The 17646-nt window shown below is 44.7% G+C and overlaps 1 protein-coding gene across 1 annotated transcript in view; it reads right to left on the bottom strand.

Annotated features, from left to right (window-relative positions):
• Positions 1-17646, bottom strand: part of LOC109937818 (slit homolog 1 protein-like) — a 200427-nt gene that overhangs the window by 3090 nt on the left and 179691 nt on the right. Inside the window, exons 24-29 of the mRNA XM_048609217.1 lie at positions 16842-16913; positions 16085-16156; positions 7144-7215; positions 3792-3991; positions 2105-2229; positions 1150-1247 (exon numbers count right to left, since the gene is read on the bottom strand). Coding sequence (XP_048465174.1) covers positions 1150-1247; positions 2105-2229; positions 3792-3991; positions 7144-7215; positions 16085-16156; positions 16842-16913 — 639 coding nt within the window. The remainder of the gene's footprint in view (positions 1-1149; positions 1248-2104; positions 2230-3791; positions 3992-7143; positions 7216-16084; positions 16157-16841; positions 16914-17646) is intronic.

The raw sequence follows: 17646 nt of genomic DNA, 5'->3' as shown, positions 1-17646 counted from the left end.
GTCAGAGGGTCAGTACTGAGGGAGTGCCGCACTGTCAGAGGGTCAGTGCTGAGGGAGAGCTGCACTGTTGGAGGGTCAGTACTGAGGTAGCCCTGCACTATTGGAGGTGCTGCCTCTACATTAGCAGAGCCCCTCCTAGAGGCCTCACAGTGTAGAGTATGATGGAGAGTGAGCAGGAGAGTGAGGACAGGCTTGGGCTCAGGGTCTGGGGGTGGACGGTGCTGTGGTGCAGCTGAGATTATGGGGAAAGTGTCTGTGACAGACCAAATCCCAATGCCCCACCCCATACACTACTCCTCCCAACATGGTTCTGAGTGAAAACCGGAGACGGGAAGGAAGGAAGAAAAGGATGGGGAATGGAGAGGGGACGTTACTGAGTGCAGCAGCTGGGAATGTCAGTGTCTGTGTACCCAGTGGATCAAATTCAATCCATCCCATGGAAGCCAGTGCACGTCAGTCTCCCTGATTATTTACACATCTCCACAGTCTCAGCCACCAGTGGCAGAGGGACATGTGTTACACAGGATTAGATTACAGCCCTGGGTCATTGTCGTGTCTTTCCAGGGATGGGGAGAGAAAGACTTAAAGAAGGAGCACTCATTCCAAATTCTCTCTTTGACTCCCGCCTGGATCTCCTACTGACCCCGGAGCTCGGAGTGCAGCCAGCAAAGGACCATGTCTGGTGGAGTGATTCAAATCAGCGACAGCAAAGAGCTGAATAAGGGGTTGTAGAGACCTCGGAACATTGTGGGCCTGGGCTCTGGGAGATGACAGTGATAGCAAAAGGAGCACAGGGCAGCCTGAAAACAAGGGTGAGAATTTTAAAATTGCGACTGAGCTGGTAGCCTGTGTAAAGCAGAAAGCGCAGTGGCTGGGCGAGATGGGTACTTGGTGGGATTTGTAAGATGGGCAGCAGAATTTGCCAAGTTGGGAGGAAAGTCAGGAGGGCACTGGAGTAATTGGATTTGGGAATGGCCAAAGCAAGGCTAAGGGTTTCAGCAGGCAGTGTGCAGTAGCAGGCCTCAAATCCAGCACCTTATACAGATGGCACGAGCGGTCTCAGTGAAGGTGTCAGAAGCTTGGCTCAGGAGCGGTTAGGTCCCGGAAAGAACTGGGGAGATGATAATCTCGGAGCAGATCTCCACTCACCAGAATGACTGAGAGTCTCCCTCCTTCACATGGCATGTCCCTCCATTCTCACAAGGATGACTGATACAGGCACTGATCGGAGTCTCACAGTGCCTGCCCTGGAAGAATTGGAGAAAATACAGAGTTACTTCTTGTTGGATTCTGCCCTCACTGTAGGGATGGTGATCCCTGTCGGTGAAGGTGAAGTTTTCCGGTTTGACTGTGCACAGACTTATGTGATTTTTCTGGGTCAAGTACCACAGCCAGAATGATGTGTTCTCAGTTCTGTGTACTTCTTGTTACTGTACAGTACACACTCATAGCAGACAACCTGAACACATGATCCTGACTCCATTATACTGAGAGAGTGACTGAGGTCAAACCAGACCTTTTATACTGGAATGTCACATGACTTAATGTCATATGACTGAGTTTCAGACTGGAATCGAATTGAGGGGCTCAGGGCATTTATATGTAGAATAACAGATAACTGGGAGTGAATTACAGACCGGAATCGAATTGAGGAGTTCAGTGGGGTTTATATATTGAATAACAGATACCTGGGTGTGAAATACAGACTGGAATTTAATTGAGGGGTTTGGGGTGGTTTGTATATTGAATAACAGATATTTGGGAACGAGTTACAGACTGAAATCTAATCAAGGGGTTTGGGCTGGATTATATATAAAATAACAGATATCCAGGTGCTAGTTACAGACTGGAATCTAACTGAGGGGTTCGGGTGGTTTATATATAGAATACCAGATCACCTGGAGTGAGTTACAGACTGGAATCTAACTGAAGGGGCTTAGCGTACTTATAGATAGAATAACAGATCCCCGGGATTGAGTTACAGATTGGAAACTAATTGAGGGGTTCAGGGTGGTTTATATACAGAATGACCGATCCCTGGGAGTGAGTTACAGGCTGGAATCGAACCGAGGGTTTGAAAGGACTGCTGCACACATGCTGTTACCTTATAGCCATACGGGCAGCTGCATTTGTAATAATCCGAGTGATCGTCTTGGCAGGTTCCTTGGTTCTCACACGGGTTCGACACACAGGGGTTACACTTTGCCAAGATGCTGAGTTCAGGTGGACCTACATCGAACAACATCATGGTGGTATGTGATACAGAAAGCAATTCCTGGTCAGCTGGGAGACTGAAGCACGTTTGAAGTTTAACATTCAAGTTTGAAGTATTGACAGCGAAGCCTTCCTAACTCCCTACCTACACTCACCTTTCCTGGCCCCATCCCCGCCTCTTCGACCTGTTTGTTTCCTCTCCACCTATCCTCTCCTCTATCCCTCTTCTATCCGCCTCCCACTCTCTCCCTATTTATTTCAAAACCCCCTTCCCCTCCCCCTTTTCTGATGAAGGGTCTAGGCCCGAAACGTCAGCCTCTCTGCTCCTATGATGCTGCTTGGCCTGCTGTGTTCATCCAGCCCTGCACCTTGTTGTCTCGGATTCTCCAGCATCTGCAGTTCCTACTATCTCTAGTTGTCAAATATGTCCATTTTATTTATATTCCTTGTCCTTGGGCAATGATCAGGAAGACCAGCTAGTATTCAAGAAATCTCTTCAAAGTTAGCAGTGGCCAATGAAATCAGTGTACTGAGTAACATCAAGTGGGACTAAGATACAGAATAGCATCTCCATGGTAACTTAAGATACCTGCATGAAACAACTGAGAACACTCCAGGTTTCTCCTCCAGCTCCATGACACTTTGGCAATCAAACCTTTATCTGCCTGGGTCCTGAACTCTGGAATTCCCACCCTTCAGTTCCCCACCTCACCTTCCTTCTGATGTTCACTAAAGGCAAACTCTTTGGTCAATCTTTGATCATCTGTCCTATTATTTCCTTATGTGTCTTAGTGTCAAATTAAATCTGATTCACCCTGCGTTGAAGTGCCTTAGGAAATTTCACTGTGTAAAAGGTACTATCTGAATGCAAGTCTGTTGCTGTCTGAACGGAACTGCATTGAATCAGGAGTTGATGTCAATCACTGTTGAATCTGGAGTCTACATAGTATCCCTACAGTGTGGAAACAGGCCCTTTGGCCCAATAAGTCCACACTGACCCTTGCAGCATCCCACCCAGACCCATCCTCCTATAACCCACACACCCCTGAACACTACAGGCAATTTAGCATGGCCAATCCACCTAGCCTGCATACCTTTGGACTGTGGGAGGAAACCCACGCAGACACGGGGAGAATGTGCAAACTCCACAGAGACAGTCGTTCAAGGCTGGAATCGAACGCGGGTCCCTGGACCTGAGAGGCTGTAGTGCAAACCACTGAGCCACCGTGCCACCCCTTTCCAGCACATGGACCAATGCTGAAGTCTATGTGCTAGAAAGCTTGTGGATGAACAGTTGAGGCCTGCTGCTAATTTTTCTGAAGAAGGGTCCCAATGCGAAACGTCAGCTTTCCTGCTCCTCTGGTGCTGCCTGGCCTGCTGTGTTCCTCCAGTTCCACACTGTGTTGTCTCTGACTCCAGCATCCACAGTTCTTACTAACTCTACTACTACATAGCTGTCCAAGGCTTTACACAGTGGCATCTGTCTAGGTGTAACTCAACATGGAGTCAGGGGATTCTTGTAGAAACGTAGGGGTTAGGGAAAGGCTCAGGGAGCTGTGGCGTCACCTAGCTTTCACCTCCAGGTGCACTGAGAGGAAAAGCAGCCTCCTTACCGTGACACTGGAATCTCTTGGCTGGAGTGGTTAAGAGGAGCTTGCCCTCCATGTCTCCTGGTCCAGCACAGCGGGCAATGCCAGGCTCTTTATACCCAGTTTTGACCCAGTCTGAAAGCCAGAGAAGATTGCAATCACAGTAGAGGGGGTTAGCTCCAATGGCACTACAAGAGAAAGAGGGAGAATGGAATTCAGGTAATGTTATACTCCATCTTATAACTCTAAATTAGTTACAGCACACTGCATTCTGTTAGCATCAGTAATAGTGCAATGGATAGCACTCTCACTCTCAGTCAGAAGGTTGTATGTTCAAATTTCACACTGAAGGTGATATTCCCAGTGCAATGTTAAGAGGGTGGTGCGCCCTTGGAAGTGATGTCAAATTGTTGTAATGGAGGTTGAGGATCCTGTGACACTATGAGAAAGGCAACTCTCTGAAGTTTCTTTCTCCTTCAGTAGTGCCAGAAACAGCTAAGCAGTTTTCCCTCGTGGAAACTTGTGGGATTGTACTCTGTGCAAAATTCCTGTCTATTCAATCTGTGAACTTTGAAAAGTAACTCAGCATATGCAAAGTGCTTTTGGGGAAGTTAAAATAAAAGGTTATGTTAAGCTTTTTCTCCAGTATAAAGGGGAACATTTTCAGTGTCACTGGGCCAAAATCCTGGAACTCCCCCCCTAATAGCATTATGGGGCTACCTACAGCACACAGACTGCAGCGGTTCAAGAAGGCAGCTCACCCCCACCTTCTCAACTATTAATGGACAATAAATGCTGGCGCAGCCTGCAACACCCGCGTCCCACGCGTGAATAACAAAAATGTTCTATGAGCATTAAAAAGACTCGTATTTGTCTACTGCCCTTCATAGCCTCAGGACGTCCTGCCTTTAAGCCAGTGATGAGCTGTTCAAATGGGGAAAGTCTTTGCTTGAATCTAAAAGCTATAAGTTAAAAAAAAGACCCATTCCAGTGATATGACCCCAGCAACTAGGTCCATATTCTAGTGCAGTACTGAGGGAGTGGTGCCTTGTCAAAGGTGCCATGTTTCAAATGAGATGCTAAACTGATGCCCCATCTGTTCTCTGGGGAGGATGAGAATGATTCCATGACACTCTTTTGAAGAAGAGCAGGACAGGTCTCCCTGATGCTCTGGCTAATATCTATCCAACAACTGAACAGAATCACAGAACTGTTACAGCACAGAAAGAGGCTATTCAGCCCATCATACCCACACCTGCTCGCTGAATGAGCAACACACTTAGCGCCAATTTCCAGCCTTCTACCCACAACTCTGCTAGTTATTCCTTTTCAAATAAAAGTATGAATTCCCTTTAGAAAGCCTTAATTGAACCTGCCTCTGTCACACTCTCAGGCAGTGAACTCCAGACCCAAACCACTAGATGCGTGAAGAAATCTTTTCCTCACTTCACATTTCCTTCTTTTTCCAATCACTTGAAATCTGTGCTCCTCATTCATGATCATTTCACAAGCAGGAAGAGCTTTTCACTTTCTCCTCTGTCCAGACCCCTTATGATTTGATACACCGTGAACATCATTAAAAACAGATTATCTGGTCCTTATCTGGATCTTGTTATATGCAAATGGACTGCTGCAATTCCCACACTACAACAGACTTCAAAAAGTACTTCATTGGCTGTGAAGCACTTCAAGGTGAGGAGGCAGCTATATAAATGCATTGTTGTTGATGTGTTTCTGGATTCCAGTCATGAGCCATACTGTTATTAGTGGAAACTGAGAAGTGCTTCATGGTTGACCCTGGTTTTGCCTTCATCTGACACCCATTTAATTCTCCTGGAATTAGACAAGAGAAGACCGTAGCCTCATGGTAATGTCAATCTACAGGCAGACCCTGGGTTTTGAATAGGTTCCATTCTTGAGTCCATTCACAAGTCAGATCACAATGCAGGATAATATCAAATAGCCCCCATTCATAAATACAGGAAACTTCCATCTGTCGAATCTTCAAAATTACTATTAATATACCCCTATATCGGATCACATTCAAAAGTACAAGCCTTTTAAGTCAGACATTCATAATCGAGAACCACCTGTACTTGTAATCCAGGCAAATGCTCAAGTCTACAGGTTCAAATCCCACTGTAGCTGGTGCAATTTAAAAATTAATGAACTAATTAAAAACCCATCTGGTTCACTGTGCCCTTTAAGGATTTCAGTCTGCTGCCCTGTGACTCCGGACTCACAGCAATATGGGTAACTGTAATTGCTCTCAAAGGGCAACTGGGGATGGGTAACAAATGCTGACATCATTAGTCACACCCACATTCTGTGAATGAATTAAAAAACATTGTCTGGAGTGAGGGAATTAGCACTAATGGGACCCTCCCCCATTCCACACCCAGACCCTCCCCCAGACCCGGACCCACACCCTCCCCCAGAACCACACCCTCCCCCCAACCCAGACACACACCCTCCCCCAGACCTGGACCCACACCCTCCCCCAGACCCTCCCCCAGACCCAGACTCACATCCTCCCCCAGAACCACACCCTCCCCCAGACACGGACCCACACATTCCTCCAGACCCACACCCTCCCCCAGCCCCGGACCCACACCCTCCCCCAGATCCACCCCCTCCCCCAGACCCAGACCCACGCCCTCCCCCAGACTCACACCCTCCCCTAGCCCCACACCCTCCCCCAGACCCAGACCCACACCCACACCCTTCCCCAGACCCAGACCCACACCCTCCCCCAGACACGGACCCATACCCTCCCCCAGAACTACACCCTCCCCCAGACCCAGACCCACATCCTCCCCTAGACCCGGACCCACACCCTCCCCCAGACCCAGACCCACACCCTCCCCCAGACACGGACCCACACACACACATGCATACAAACCCACACACAAGTAGGGCCATGGTTCCACACACACATACGTACACAGACTCTCACACATTATGTCCTCTCTCTCTGTCTCTCTCTCTCACACACACACACACTTTCTCTCTCACACATACACACACACACACAAACATAAGCACACTCTCTCTCTCTGTCTCTCTCTCTCTCACACACACACACACGTGCACACACACTCTCTCTCTCTCTCACACACACGCACTCTCTCTCTCTGTCTCTGTCTCCAAGAGGACCCAACACTGACACCAGAACATCAACAGCTGCCTGGAGCAAGGTCAGTCTGTGATATAGGTCAGAGCTCTGGCAGCTACTGCTCTAACTCGCATAGATCTTTGCGTGGACAGGTGTAAAGAAGCTTTAGGGAACCAGCGACCTATGTTTAATCTGCATTATCAAATGAACATTTCTTTCACTTACAGATGTGATAAAGAGGCCACATCAGCAAAGATTCCCTTTGGAAGTGTAGAGATGTCATTCCCATGTAGTGACCTGTGTGGGAAAAGGCAGAAGAAGAGATATTGGTGCCATAATGAATGATGGAGTAATAGAGCCATACAGCACGGAAACAGACCCTTCGGTCCAACTAGTCTATGCTGACCATGTTCCCAAATTAAACTAGTCCCACTTGCCTGCATTTGGATATATCCCTCCAAACCTTTCCTATTCATATATTTATCAAAATATCTTTTAAATGTTGTAACTGTACTGTATCCACCACTTCCTCCAGCAGTTCATACCATGCATAAACCATTCTCTGTGTAAAGAAGTTGCCCTCATGTCCTTTTTAAATCTTTCTCCTCTCACCTTAAAAATATGCCCCTAGTTTTGAACTCCCCCAACCTAGGGAAAAGGCACTTGCTATTCATCTTACCTATGTCCCTCAAGATTTTATAAACCTCTACAAGGTCACCCCTCAACCTCCTAGGCTTCAGTGAAAAAATCTTAGCCTATCCAGCCACTCCTTATAACTCAAACCCTCCATTCCAGGCAACATCCTGGTAAATTGTTTCTGAATAATATTCTTCCCGCAGCAGGGAGACCAGACCTGCTCACAGTGCTCCAGAAGAGGCCTCACCAATATGCTGTACAACCTCAATATGACGTCCCAACTCCGATACTCAGAAGGTCTGAGCAATGCAGACAAATGTGCTAAACGTATTCTTAACCACCCTGTCTACTTGTGACACAAATTTCAAAGAATTATGTACCTGAACCCCTAGATCTTTCTGTTTGACAACACTCCCCAGGGCTTTACCATTAATTGTACAAGCCCTGTCCTTGTTTGTTTTACCAAAGTGCAATACCTCGCATTTATCCAAATTAAACTTCATCTGCTACTCCTCAGCCCATTGACCCATTTGATCAAGATCTCTTTGAAATCTTAGATAACCTTCTTCAACTGTCCACTTTACCACCAATTGTGGTGTCATCCGCAAACTTACTAACTACGTCTCCTATATTCTCATCCAAATAATTTATATAAATACAAACAAAATTGGACCAAGCACCGATTACCTGTGGAACACTGCAGGTCACAGGCCTCCTGTCCAAAAAACAACCCTCTACCATCACCCACTGTTTCCTACCATCAACCAATTTTGTATCCAATTGGCAAGCTCTCCCTGAGTCCCATGTGTTCTATCTTTATTACCCTTTGGAACCTTGTCAAAGGCTTTACTAAAGTCCATGTAAACAACATCTATAGCTCTGTCCTCATCAATCTTTTTGGTTACTTCCTCAAAAAACTCAATCAAGTTTGTGAGACACGATTTCCCACACACAAAGCCATACTGACTATCTCTGATCAGTCCTTACCTCTCCAACTGCATGTAAATCCTATCTTTCAGAATCACTTCCAACAGTTAACCCATCACTGATGAAGGCTCACAGGGCTGTAGTTCTCAGGCTTCTTCTTACAGCTTCTCTTAAATAAGGGCACAACATTAGCTACCCTCCAGTCCTCCAGTCCTCCAGCACCTCACCTATTGTTATAGATGATACAAATATTTCTGCTAGTTGCTCTTATGTACATTAGAATGTGTACTAAGCATTCAGGAGACCAGATAAGACAGACATGACTGTAGTTTAAATATAGAATTCCAATAGTTCAACCCCCTTCCCATTCACTCCCAATGTACAGAATCCCAATAGGCCAAACACCTTTCCATTCAATACCAATGGATCAATCCCCTACCCGTTCAATCCCAGTGTGTGGAATTCCAATTAATCAAAACCTCTTCCCAGTCACTACCAGTGTACACAATCCCAATAGGCCAAAGTGTTTCCCAATCCATTTAAGTGTACAGAATTCCAATGGATCAAACCCCTTCTTGGTCACTCCCAGTATACCAAACCTTTTCACATTCAATGCTCCAAGGGTCGATGTGGACTTGTTGGGCCGAAGAGCCTGCTTCCACACTATAGGGATTCTATGATCTATGATTCTATTCTATGATCAATGCATTATACAGAATGGGTTAAGTTCTTCCCAATCATTCCATTAAGAGCAAACACATAAACATAATTCCATTGAGCACAATATTGGTGTACCAATTTAAGGAAGAATACAAATGCATTGAAAAATTTTCAGAAAAGGTTTACCAATCTATGGAATGGGTAGGTTTTCTTATGATGACAGGTTGGAGACACTAGACTTGTATCTCTGGAGTTTCGAAGAGTAAGAGGTAACTTGATTGAAACATCTAAGATCCTGAGGGGTCTTGACAGGGTGGATGTGGAAAGGATGTTTCCTCTTTTGGGAGAATCTAGAACTCAGCATCGTTGTTTAAAAATAAGGTGTCGCCCATTTAGACAAAGATTAGGCAACTTTTTTTTCTCTCTCACAGAGTTTTCGGAACCCTCTTCCTCAAAACGAAGTGGAGGCAGAGTCTTTGAACAGAGCTAGGTCAATTCTGGATAAGGAAGGGGATGAAAGGTTATCAGGGGTATGTGGGAGTTTGGAGGAATCATATTAGCCACAATCTTATTGAGTGGTGGAGCAGCTTGAAGGAGCTGGGTTGCCTACCCATTCTCCTAATTCGTATATTTGTATCTCCTCCTTCTACTGGATCCTGCAAAAACTACTTATCCACCAGCACAGAGTGCTGAGTGGGCCCTTTCACTGTGAAGGATCTCACATAAACCTGTTCCCCTGCTGCTGTCACTGCCTCCAGCCTCGCAACCCTCCGAAACCTCAGGGCTACCTCAAATTGGGTCCTCTAGCGTATCCCACCATCCCACCAAGTGGTGTCCTTGCAATCAGCTGCCAAGGCCCCTAAGTTCTAGAATTCCCCTCTTCCTCCTCCTTGAAGATTCTCCTTAAAAATCTATCTCCTTGGCCAATCTTTTAGTCACCTGCCTTAGAAGCACAGCATCAATAGAAACATAGAAAATAGGAGCAAGAGTAGGCCATCCAGGCCTTCGAGCCTGCTCTGCCATTCAGTATGATCGTGGCTAACCTATATCCTTAGACTGCAGGTCCCGGTTCTGGACTCCCCAGTCACTGGGGCTATTCATCCTGCGTTTACACTGTCTAGTCCTTTTATAATTTTACACGTTTCTATGAGATACTTCCCTCATTCTTCTAAACTGTAATGAACATAATCCTAACCCATCCAGTCTCTCTTTGTACATCAGTCCTGTCATCCCAGGAATCAGTGTCAAGAGTCTTTTAAGACACTTGAAATTAAATGCTGTCTGATTATGCGAAAGATGTTTTTCTCCTTGCATACTTATTTACTGTTTGTTGTTGGATTTATTATTGAATCTCTTATCTTCATGACCTGTAGCATTGGACTCCTCAATAGTGAGAATGCCATCTCTACATCTAGCCTATCAAGCTCATTCATCATTTTAAAGAACTCCATAAGGTCAGCACAATGCCCCAGCGTTCAACCCATCCCAATAGTTATAGCTTCAATTCTGTGCAAGATTTTGCATTTTCTCTAGCGTTTCCATTTCCATTTATAGGTGAGGCTTGGTCTGCATTAAAATGTCAAATTAACAGACTGTGCTTCAATCTCTCTGAGTCAGTACCTTACTCAGTGAGCGATGACGGCTGTAATTACTAAACTCTCTACTGCCAGGAGCACTCAGCAGGTTGTCAGGTGACACTGTTCCTGAGTGTTAATGAAAGCACTGGCCTGTTAAATAATTTGCCAGTTTATGGCTGAATGGGGATCTGGACTGTGGAAACTGTTCTCTGAACAGCAGGGCAGTACACAGCATACAGAGTAAGGGAATCTCTCCAAAAAGGTACAAAAACAAGGAAGGGGAAACAAAATGAAATGCCCATGCTCTTCCCAAAGCTTTTTTATTGTTGTCTGAAGTGAAAACATTAAATCCCACGCTATGTCCCTTCATGACACAAGTGAAGAGGCATCTGAAATGATGTGTATTTGATGATGGTGATGGACTAATAGTGAACGAGAGATACTGAAAGGCAGATAGATGGTGAGAAAATGATGGGTGGCACGGTGGCTCAGTGGTTAGCACTGCTGCCGCACAGCGCCAGGGTTTGATTCCAGCCTCGGGCGACTGTCTGGGTGGAGTTTGCACATTCTCCCCGCGTCTGCCTGGGTTTCCTCCGGGTGCTCCGGTTTCCTCCCACAGTCCAAAGATGTGCAGATTAGGTGGATTGGCCAGGGGAGATTGCCCAGAGTGCCCAGGGGTGTGCAGGCTTGATTGGGTTAGCCATGGGAAATGCAGGGTTACAGGGATTGGGTGGGTCTGGATGGGATGCTCTTTGGAGGGTCAATGTGGACTTGTTGGGCTGCGGGGATTATACAATTCTATGAAGAGGCAGAGAGAAAGTGAGATTGACAGGGAAAGAGACACACACGGAAAATTGTCTACACCTTACTCTGAGATTGAGACCCAGTGTTCTAGTCTCCCTGTTTAGGGAAAACATGTCACAGTCTTGACCCTGCTAAGTCCATCACAAATTTTACTTTTCAATTTAATACATTATGTTTCAATGACATTACTTCTCATTCTTTGAAATTCCAAAGACAACAATCCCAGGCCATACAATAATCTTCTCATCCCAGGAATCAATGTCATGAATATTCATTGCACTCTATGGTAAATCCTTCCTGAAGTAAGGGGACCGGAGCTGCACACAATGCTCCAGATGTGATCTTACTAATGCCCTGTGTAACAGTCGTAAGACTTCTTTATTCTGATACTCCAATTCCTTTGTGCTAAAAGTTAACATACCATTTGCTTTTCCTAATTGCTTGCCTCATGTGCAATGTTAGCTTTCCGTTATAAATGTACAATGACATCCCTGGTTCTGTGAATGCCAACAATTTTCAGTCTCTCAACATTTAAAATAATATTATGCTTTTCTTGTTTTCTTTCCAAAATAGATGATTTCCATTTTCTTGATAAGTCAGTTAAGTGTCTATATCTTTCTGCAGCCTCTGTGTCCTCTTCACAGCTTAGCTTCCTACCTAACTTTGCATTATCAGCAAACCTGAATATATTACTCAACCATTGATTGTAAATAGCTTAGGCCAGAGGATTAACCCTTGGACACTTCATTAGTAATGTAGTGGCACTGTCATTAGACTATAATCAGAGGTTTGCTAATGTTCTGGGGAAATGGCTTAAAATCCCAGCATAGCTGCCGTTGGATTGTAAAACTCAATTAATAAGTGAAATTTGGAATTGAAAGCTAGTTTCGGTAATGGTGTCATGAAACTATCATCAATTGTTGTAAAAAATTCATTTTGTTTACTGCCGCCTTTTAGGCAAGGAAATCAACTGTTGTTACCTGGTCTGGTCTACATGTGACTCCAGACCCACAGCAATGTGGCTTACTCTTTACTGCTCTGAAATGTTCTATCAGGGCACTCAAACTGCTGTGGATATCAGATGGACTGCAGTGGTTCAAAAAGTGGCTCTTAACCACCTCCTTAAGAGCGAATCAGAATGGGAAACAAATGCTGGTTTTGCCATTGATGTTCAAATGCCATGATTTTTAATAATTAAAATCCAGTTAACATAATATTCAATATGTAACACCAATTCCATAAACCCGGATTCTGTGTAATGAGGTCTTGTAGCACTGTTAAAAAAACCCAAATACACCACATCCACTGGTTACCCCTAACTATCCTACCTGTTTCAATCTCAATAAATTTAACAGTTATAGCAACATAGAGATGTACAGCATGAAAACAGACCCTTCAGTCTAACTCATCCATGTGACCAGATATCCTAGATAAATCTCATCCCATTTGCCAGCATTTGGCCCATATCCCTCTAAACCCTTCCTATTCATATACCCATTGGATGCCTTTTAAATGTTGTAATTGTACCAGCCTCCACCACTTCCTCTGGCGGCTCATTCCATACATGCGCCACCCTCTGCATGAAAAAGTTGCCCCTTAGATCCCTTTTAAATTTTTCCCCTCTGACCTTAAACCTGAACCCTCTAGTCTTGGACTCCCCTACCCAGGGGAAAAGACATTGTTTATTCACCCTATTCATATTCCTCATGATTTTATAAACCTCTATAAGGTCACCCCTCTGCTTCCAACGCACAAGAGAAAATAGCCCCAGCCTATTCAGCTTCTCCCTATAGCTCAAACCCTCCAATCCTGGCAACATCCTTGTAAATCTTTGCTGAATCCTTTCAAGTTTCGCAACATCCTCCCTATACCAGAATTGCACACAGTATTCCAAAAGTGGCCGAACCAATGTCTTGTTAGCCACAACATGACCCTCCCAACTCCTATACTCAATGTACTGACCAATAAAGGCTAGCGTACCAAACACTTTCTTCACCACCCTGTTTACCTGTGACTCCAGTCGATTTATAAAACACAATCTGCCTTTCATAAATCCATGTGGCTTGGCCAAATCATAAACAGTTTTAATAAATTTCCTGATATCATATCGTTATTCATAGTTTCCAACATTCACTGTTTCTATTACATCAAATAACTTGCTTAGTGTTTCTCTCATCTTAAGTAGTGAGTTGGATAATTGAATTTAATTATTAATTAATTATAAAAACAATTGAATAATAGTAGAAAGGCAAAGTCAAGGTGAGAGAAAGCACAGAGCCAAGAAAGAGAAAGTGATTGACAGAGGAACTGTTTGGAGAAATGTAACTGTACTTAAAATACTGGCTGTATACTTCATATATAACCTCTAAGTTTGCTGTGAGTTCCATTGTATGCAGCCATTATACTTGCGGTACAACTGATAATGAACAAATTGTCAGAGCGCTGTAAGAGAGCTAGCTACTGAAACAAATAGCATGGAGGAAGTAAGAAGAAACAGCAGACAGCAACTGTGAATTACTGCACAGGGTCATAACTGATGTGCATTTTTCACTTGCTGCTGTGGAACTAAAAGGAGGTATGGGACAGAATTGGATTTTTTTAACCTCCAAATGCAGCACCAATAAATAGTTACAGATTTAAATTTTTAAAACTGAGCAAATTAGAATAGGAAACTTGCAGTCATGCAGAGGAAAGAGTGCTACAAGTCGTATGTCAGCCTACATTCCACTGGGGATCAGAAACGCCAGAAAGGAGGCCAGGCCTTGAAAACTCTGTATTAAATGTTAGTTCTCAATAATACTTTTTCAGCAGGGTTCAAGGGGAGGGGGAGAATATTAATCATTATGTGACCACACTGATACATCTAGTTGATATCTGAGAGTGCATGTGAATGTGTGAACGGGAGTGGTAGACAGGACAGACTAAGATTGGACTCAGCAATATGACTTGCTGCCCAGGGTTTTTGGCAGGAGAACAAGGGACAGACAGAGGGTCAGGCCTTTCCGGAACTGTATTTCAGTAGCAATCTGGAGATGAGGAACCAGCGAATAAACATTACTTGCGACACTGATTTAGAAATTAGTATGAATCAAAAAATAACCTGCTTTTTAGAGATACTCCCTTGCCATTCTCCCTTCAGGCTCTGATCTGCTGTCACTGCCCATCCTCCAGGTCACTCAAAGTCAGCTAACACTACATAAAGGTGATTGTGTTTTAGACAGGCAATTAGTTACCATCACATCCTTCCCACCACAGCAGGACAGACTGATACTCAGATATAGGCAGCTCTGGTTGGTATTCACACACAAAGGGTACACATGGCTCCTTGGTAATTTGCTGCTCCAATTCCTCCTCTGTTCATTTATTTTCACATTCTGACTATCCTCCCTTCCCCCATCAAGGCACAGCCTGTTGTTCGGATGGAGCGACTCTTGAGTACAAAGCCACCAATTCCCTCATTTGCTGCTCTCCTATGTATTTCTGTCCCCTTTCATTTCCTGTCCCTTAGCCTTCGTGAGACATTAACAACAACATGCACTTATATAGCAACTGTAACATAGTAAAACATCCCAAATTTCTTCCCAGGAGCGTCCCAGACAAACCTGACACCGAGTCAGAAAGAAGGTTACAAGACGTACAAACAAAAGCTTGGGCAAAGACAGGATTTTAAGGTGATTCTTAAAGAAGTAAAGAGCGGCTTAGGGAGGGAATGCCAGAGATTGGGGCCCAGGCAGCAAAACGCACAGTTGCCGGTGCTCCTGCAATTGAAGTTCGGAATATTTAAGGGGCCAGAAGAAGAGGAGCACAGAGATTTTGAAGGGTTTTACGGCTGGTAAAGATTACATAGTTAGGGAGGGTGAGGAAATGGAGAGATTTGGGGCGGCATGGTGGCTCAATGGTTAGCACTGCTGCCTCACAATACCAGGGACCTGGGTTCAATTCCATCCTCGGGCAACTGTCTGTGTTGAGTTTGCACATTCTCTCTGTGTCTGTGTGGGTTTTCTCCGGGTGCTCCGGTTTCCTCCCACAGTCCAAAGATGTGTAGGCGAGGTGGATTGGCTATGCTAAATTGTCCATAGTGTCCAGGGATGTTTAGGTTAGGTGGGTTAGACAAGGGAAATACAGGAATACTGGGTCTGGGTGGGGTGCTCTTTGGAGGGGTGGTGTGGGCTTGTTGGGCCGAATGGCCTGTTTCCACACTGTGCGGGATTCTATGAAATGGAATTTGAAAATAGGGATGAGAACGTTTGAGGAGCTACTGGCCAATGCACTGGTTAATTTAGTGCCAAGTTAGACACACATCAATCCAGGGCTGAATGGTGATTTTAGCAACTCACCTCATGTTGGAGTCATAGTGTTGCAATGCAGTGAGGCCAATGCTCACTGGGAAGCCAGTTCACAGGGAGTAGTGTATTGGACCAAGTTACTGTTGGTTATTGTCAGTGTACTATTTATTGTCAGGAGGCCAATCAGCCCCTAGAGACCAGACCTGATCACAAAATCCACCCAACTGGTGGTTACTGTGTGGAAAAGATGGTGAGTATTTTCCAAACAGGACTTACAGGAGCCGGAGAGAGCGAAGACCCTGGAACGCTGAGACAGGGATACATCGTAAGGAATTGTAACTGAGAATCCTGGGAAAATAAAAAGCAGGGAAAGAAAATGGAGCAGTTAGATGCAGGTAAAAACAACTGGACTTTACTGTTCCTTGTCCCACAGCCCACCTTCTGTTCCCTTCTCCAGGTTCCATACCCTATGTTGATATCTCAGCTGTGACAGTGTGTAGCACCTGCACCTCTGAATGAGAGATGATCCCATTGACGCATAAAAACTTCTGAAAGGATTTGACAGGGTAGAATCCTCCCTTTGCACTGGGTTTTTTTTTACAGCAGCAGTCAGGTCTCTGGGATAAGTCAATTAGGGCGCATCCACCAATGGAATAAACACACAATGATTTAAAGGGGCAGCCTCACAGTTGTCAAAAATCAGACTGAACTGGACACCAGCCATTGCTGTCTCGATTTATATGACCCCAAACTCTTGACTAGTGACCCCATTGGGGTTTGCAACCCTCAATTTAGTGAACCCTATTAAACAGAAAATAATGGTGTGTGTTTTTTTTAGAAAAATGACTTCATTTGCTTATCATTTCTAAAGCTATTGGAATTGGAAGGGAAGAAATGAGCCTTTCAAAGCTCCGAGAGATGAGAGGGCAGGAGGTCATGTGATGCAATCTCGAGGAATACACGCAAGCAGAGTTAGTGACCCTGGACAGAAGGAGGTGGTGTATCAGTACCATCCAGAGCTACAGGTACTCACAGGGTAGTCAGCTGACTCATGTTGATGAAAGACGTGTTGGTCAACGAACTGATCCTGTTGTTGCTCATGTCCCTATGGTGGGAAGAATGAAATGATTAACATCAAAGATTAAAAATTGCAGCGAATACGAGATTGAATCTTGATTTTTGTCGGGGAAATGTTGGCACATGGTCCAAATTAGGGGACCAAATTCACACATTCTACTGGAAACATAGGCTGTTAACTTCAGCAGATGATGGACAGCTGGAATATGATACAAAGGGACAACAAACCTGCCTGAGTCAAAAGGTTGTGGGTTTGAGACCCACTACAAACACGAAGAAATCCCTGCTCCAAGTACAGTACTGAGGGAGTGCTGCACTGCGAGAGATGTTGAATTTTAGACAAGGAGTAAAGTGAAGCCCCATCTCAGGTGGATGCCAAAGATTTCATGGCCACTATCTCAAAAAAGAACTGGGGTGTCCTGGTCAATATTTATCTGTCAGCCAGTGTCACTAAAATCAGATTGTTGTCTCTGCTGTTTGTGGGAGTTTACTGTGTGCAAATTGGATGCCACTTACAACAGTAACTACACTTCAGAACAGCACCCATTCCAGTAATTGTGATTGTGAACAAAGAAAATCCTGAGTCTTCAGCACTCAGGGCTATTTTGGTATATCTACAGCTTAACCAATGTTGTTTCTAGGTAAGTTTGAATTATTGCCCATGTAAGGATCCCATACCACTATCACCGGTAATGACTGTGTGTGTTTGTGTGTGTGTGTGTGTGTGTGTGTGTGTGAGAGAGAGAGAGAGAGAGTGTGTG

The sequence above is a fragment of the Rhincodon typus genome, chromosome 20, assembly GCF_021869965.1.
Source record: "Rhincodon typus isolate 14 chromosome 20, sRhiTyp1.1, whole genome shotgun sequence".
NCBI classification, from domain to species: Eukaryota; Metazoa; Chordata; class Chondrichthyes; order Orectolobiformes; family Rhincodontidae; genus Rhincodon; species Rhincodon typus.
The sequence above is the reverse complement of the archived record's forward strand: the minus strand, read 5'-3'. Positions and strand labels throughout refer to the sequence as shown.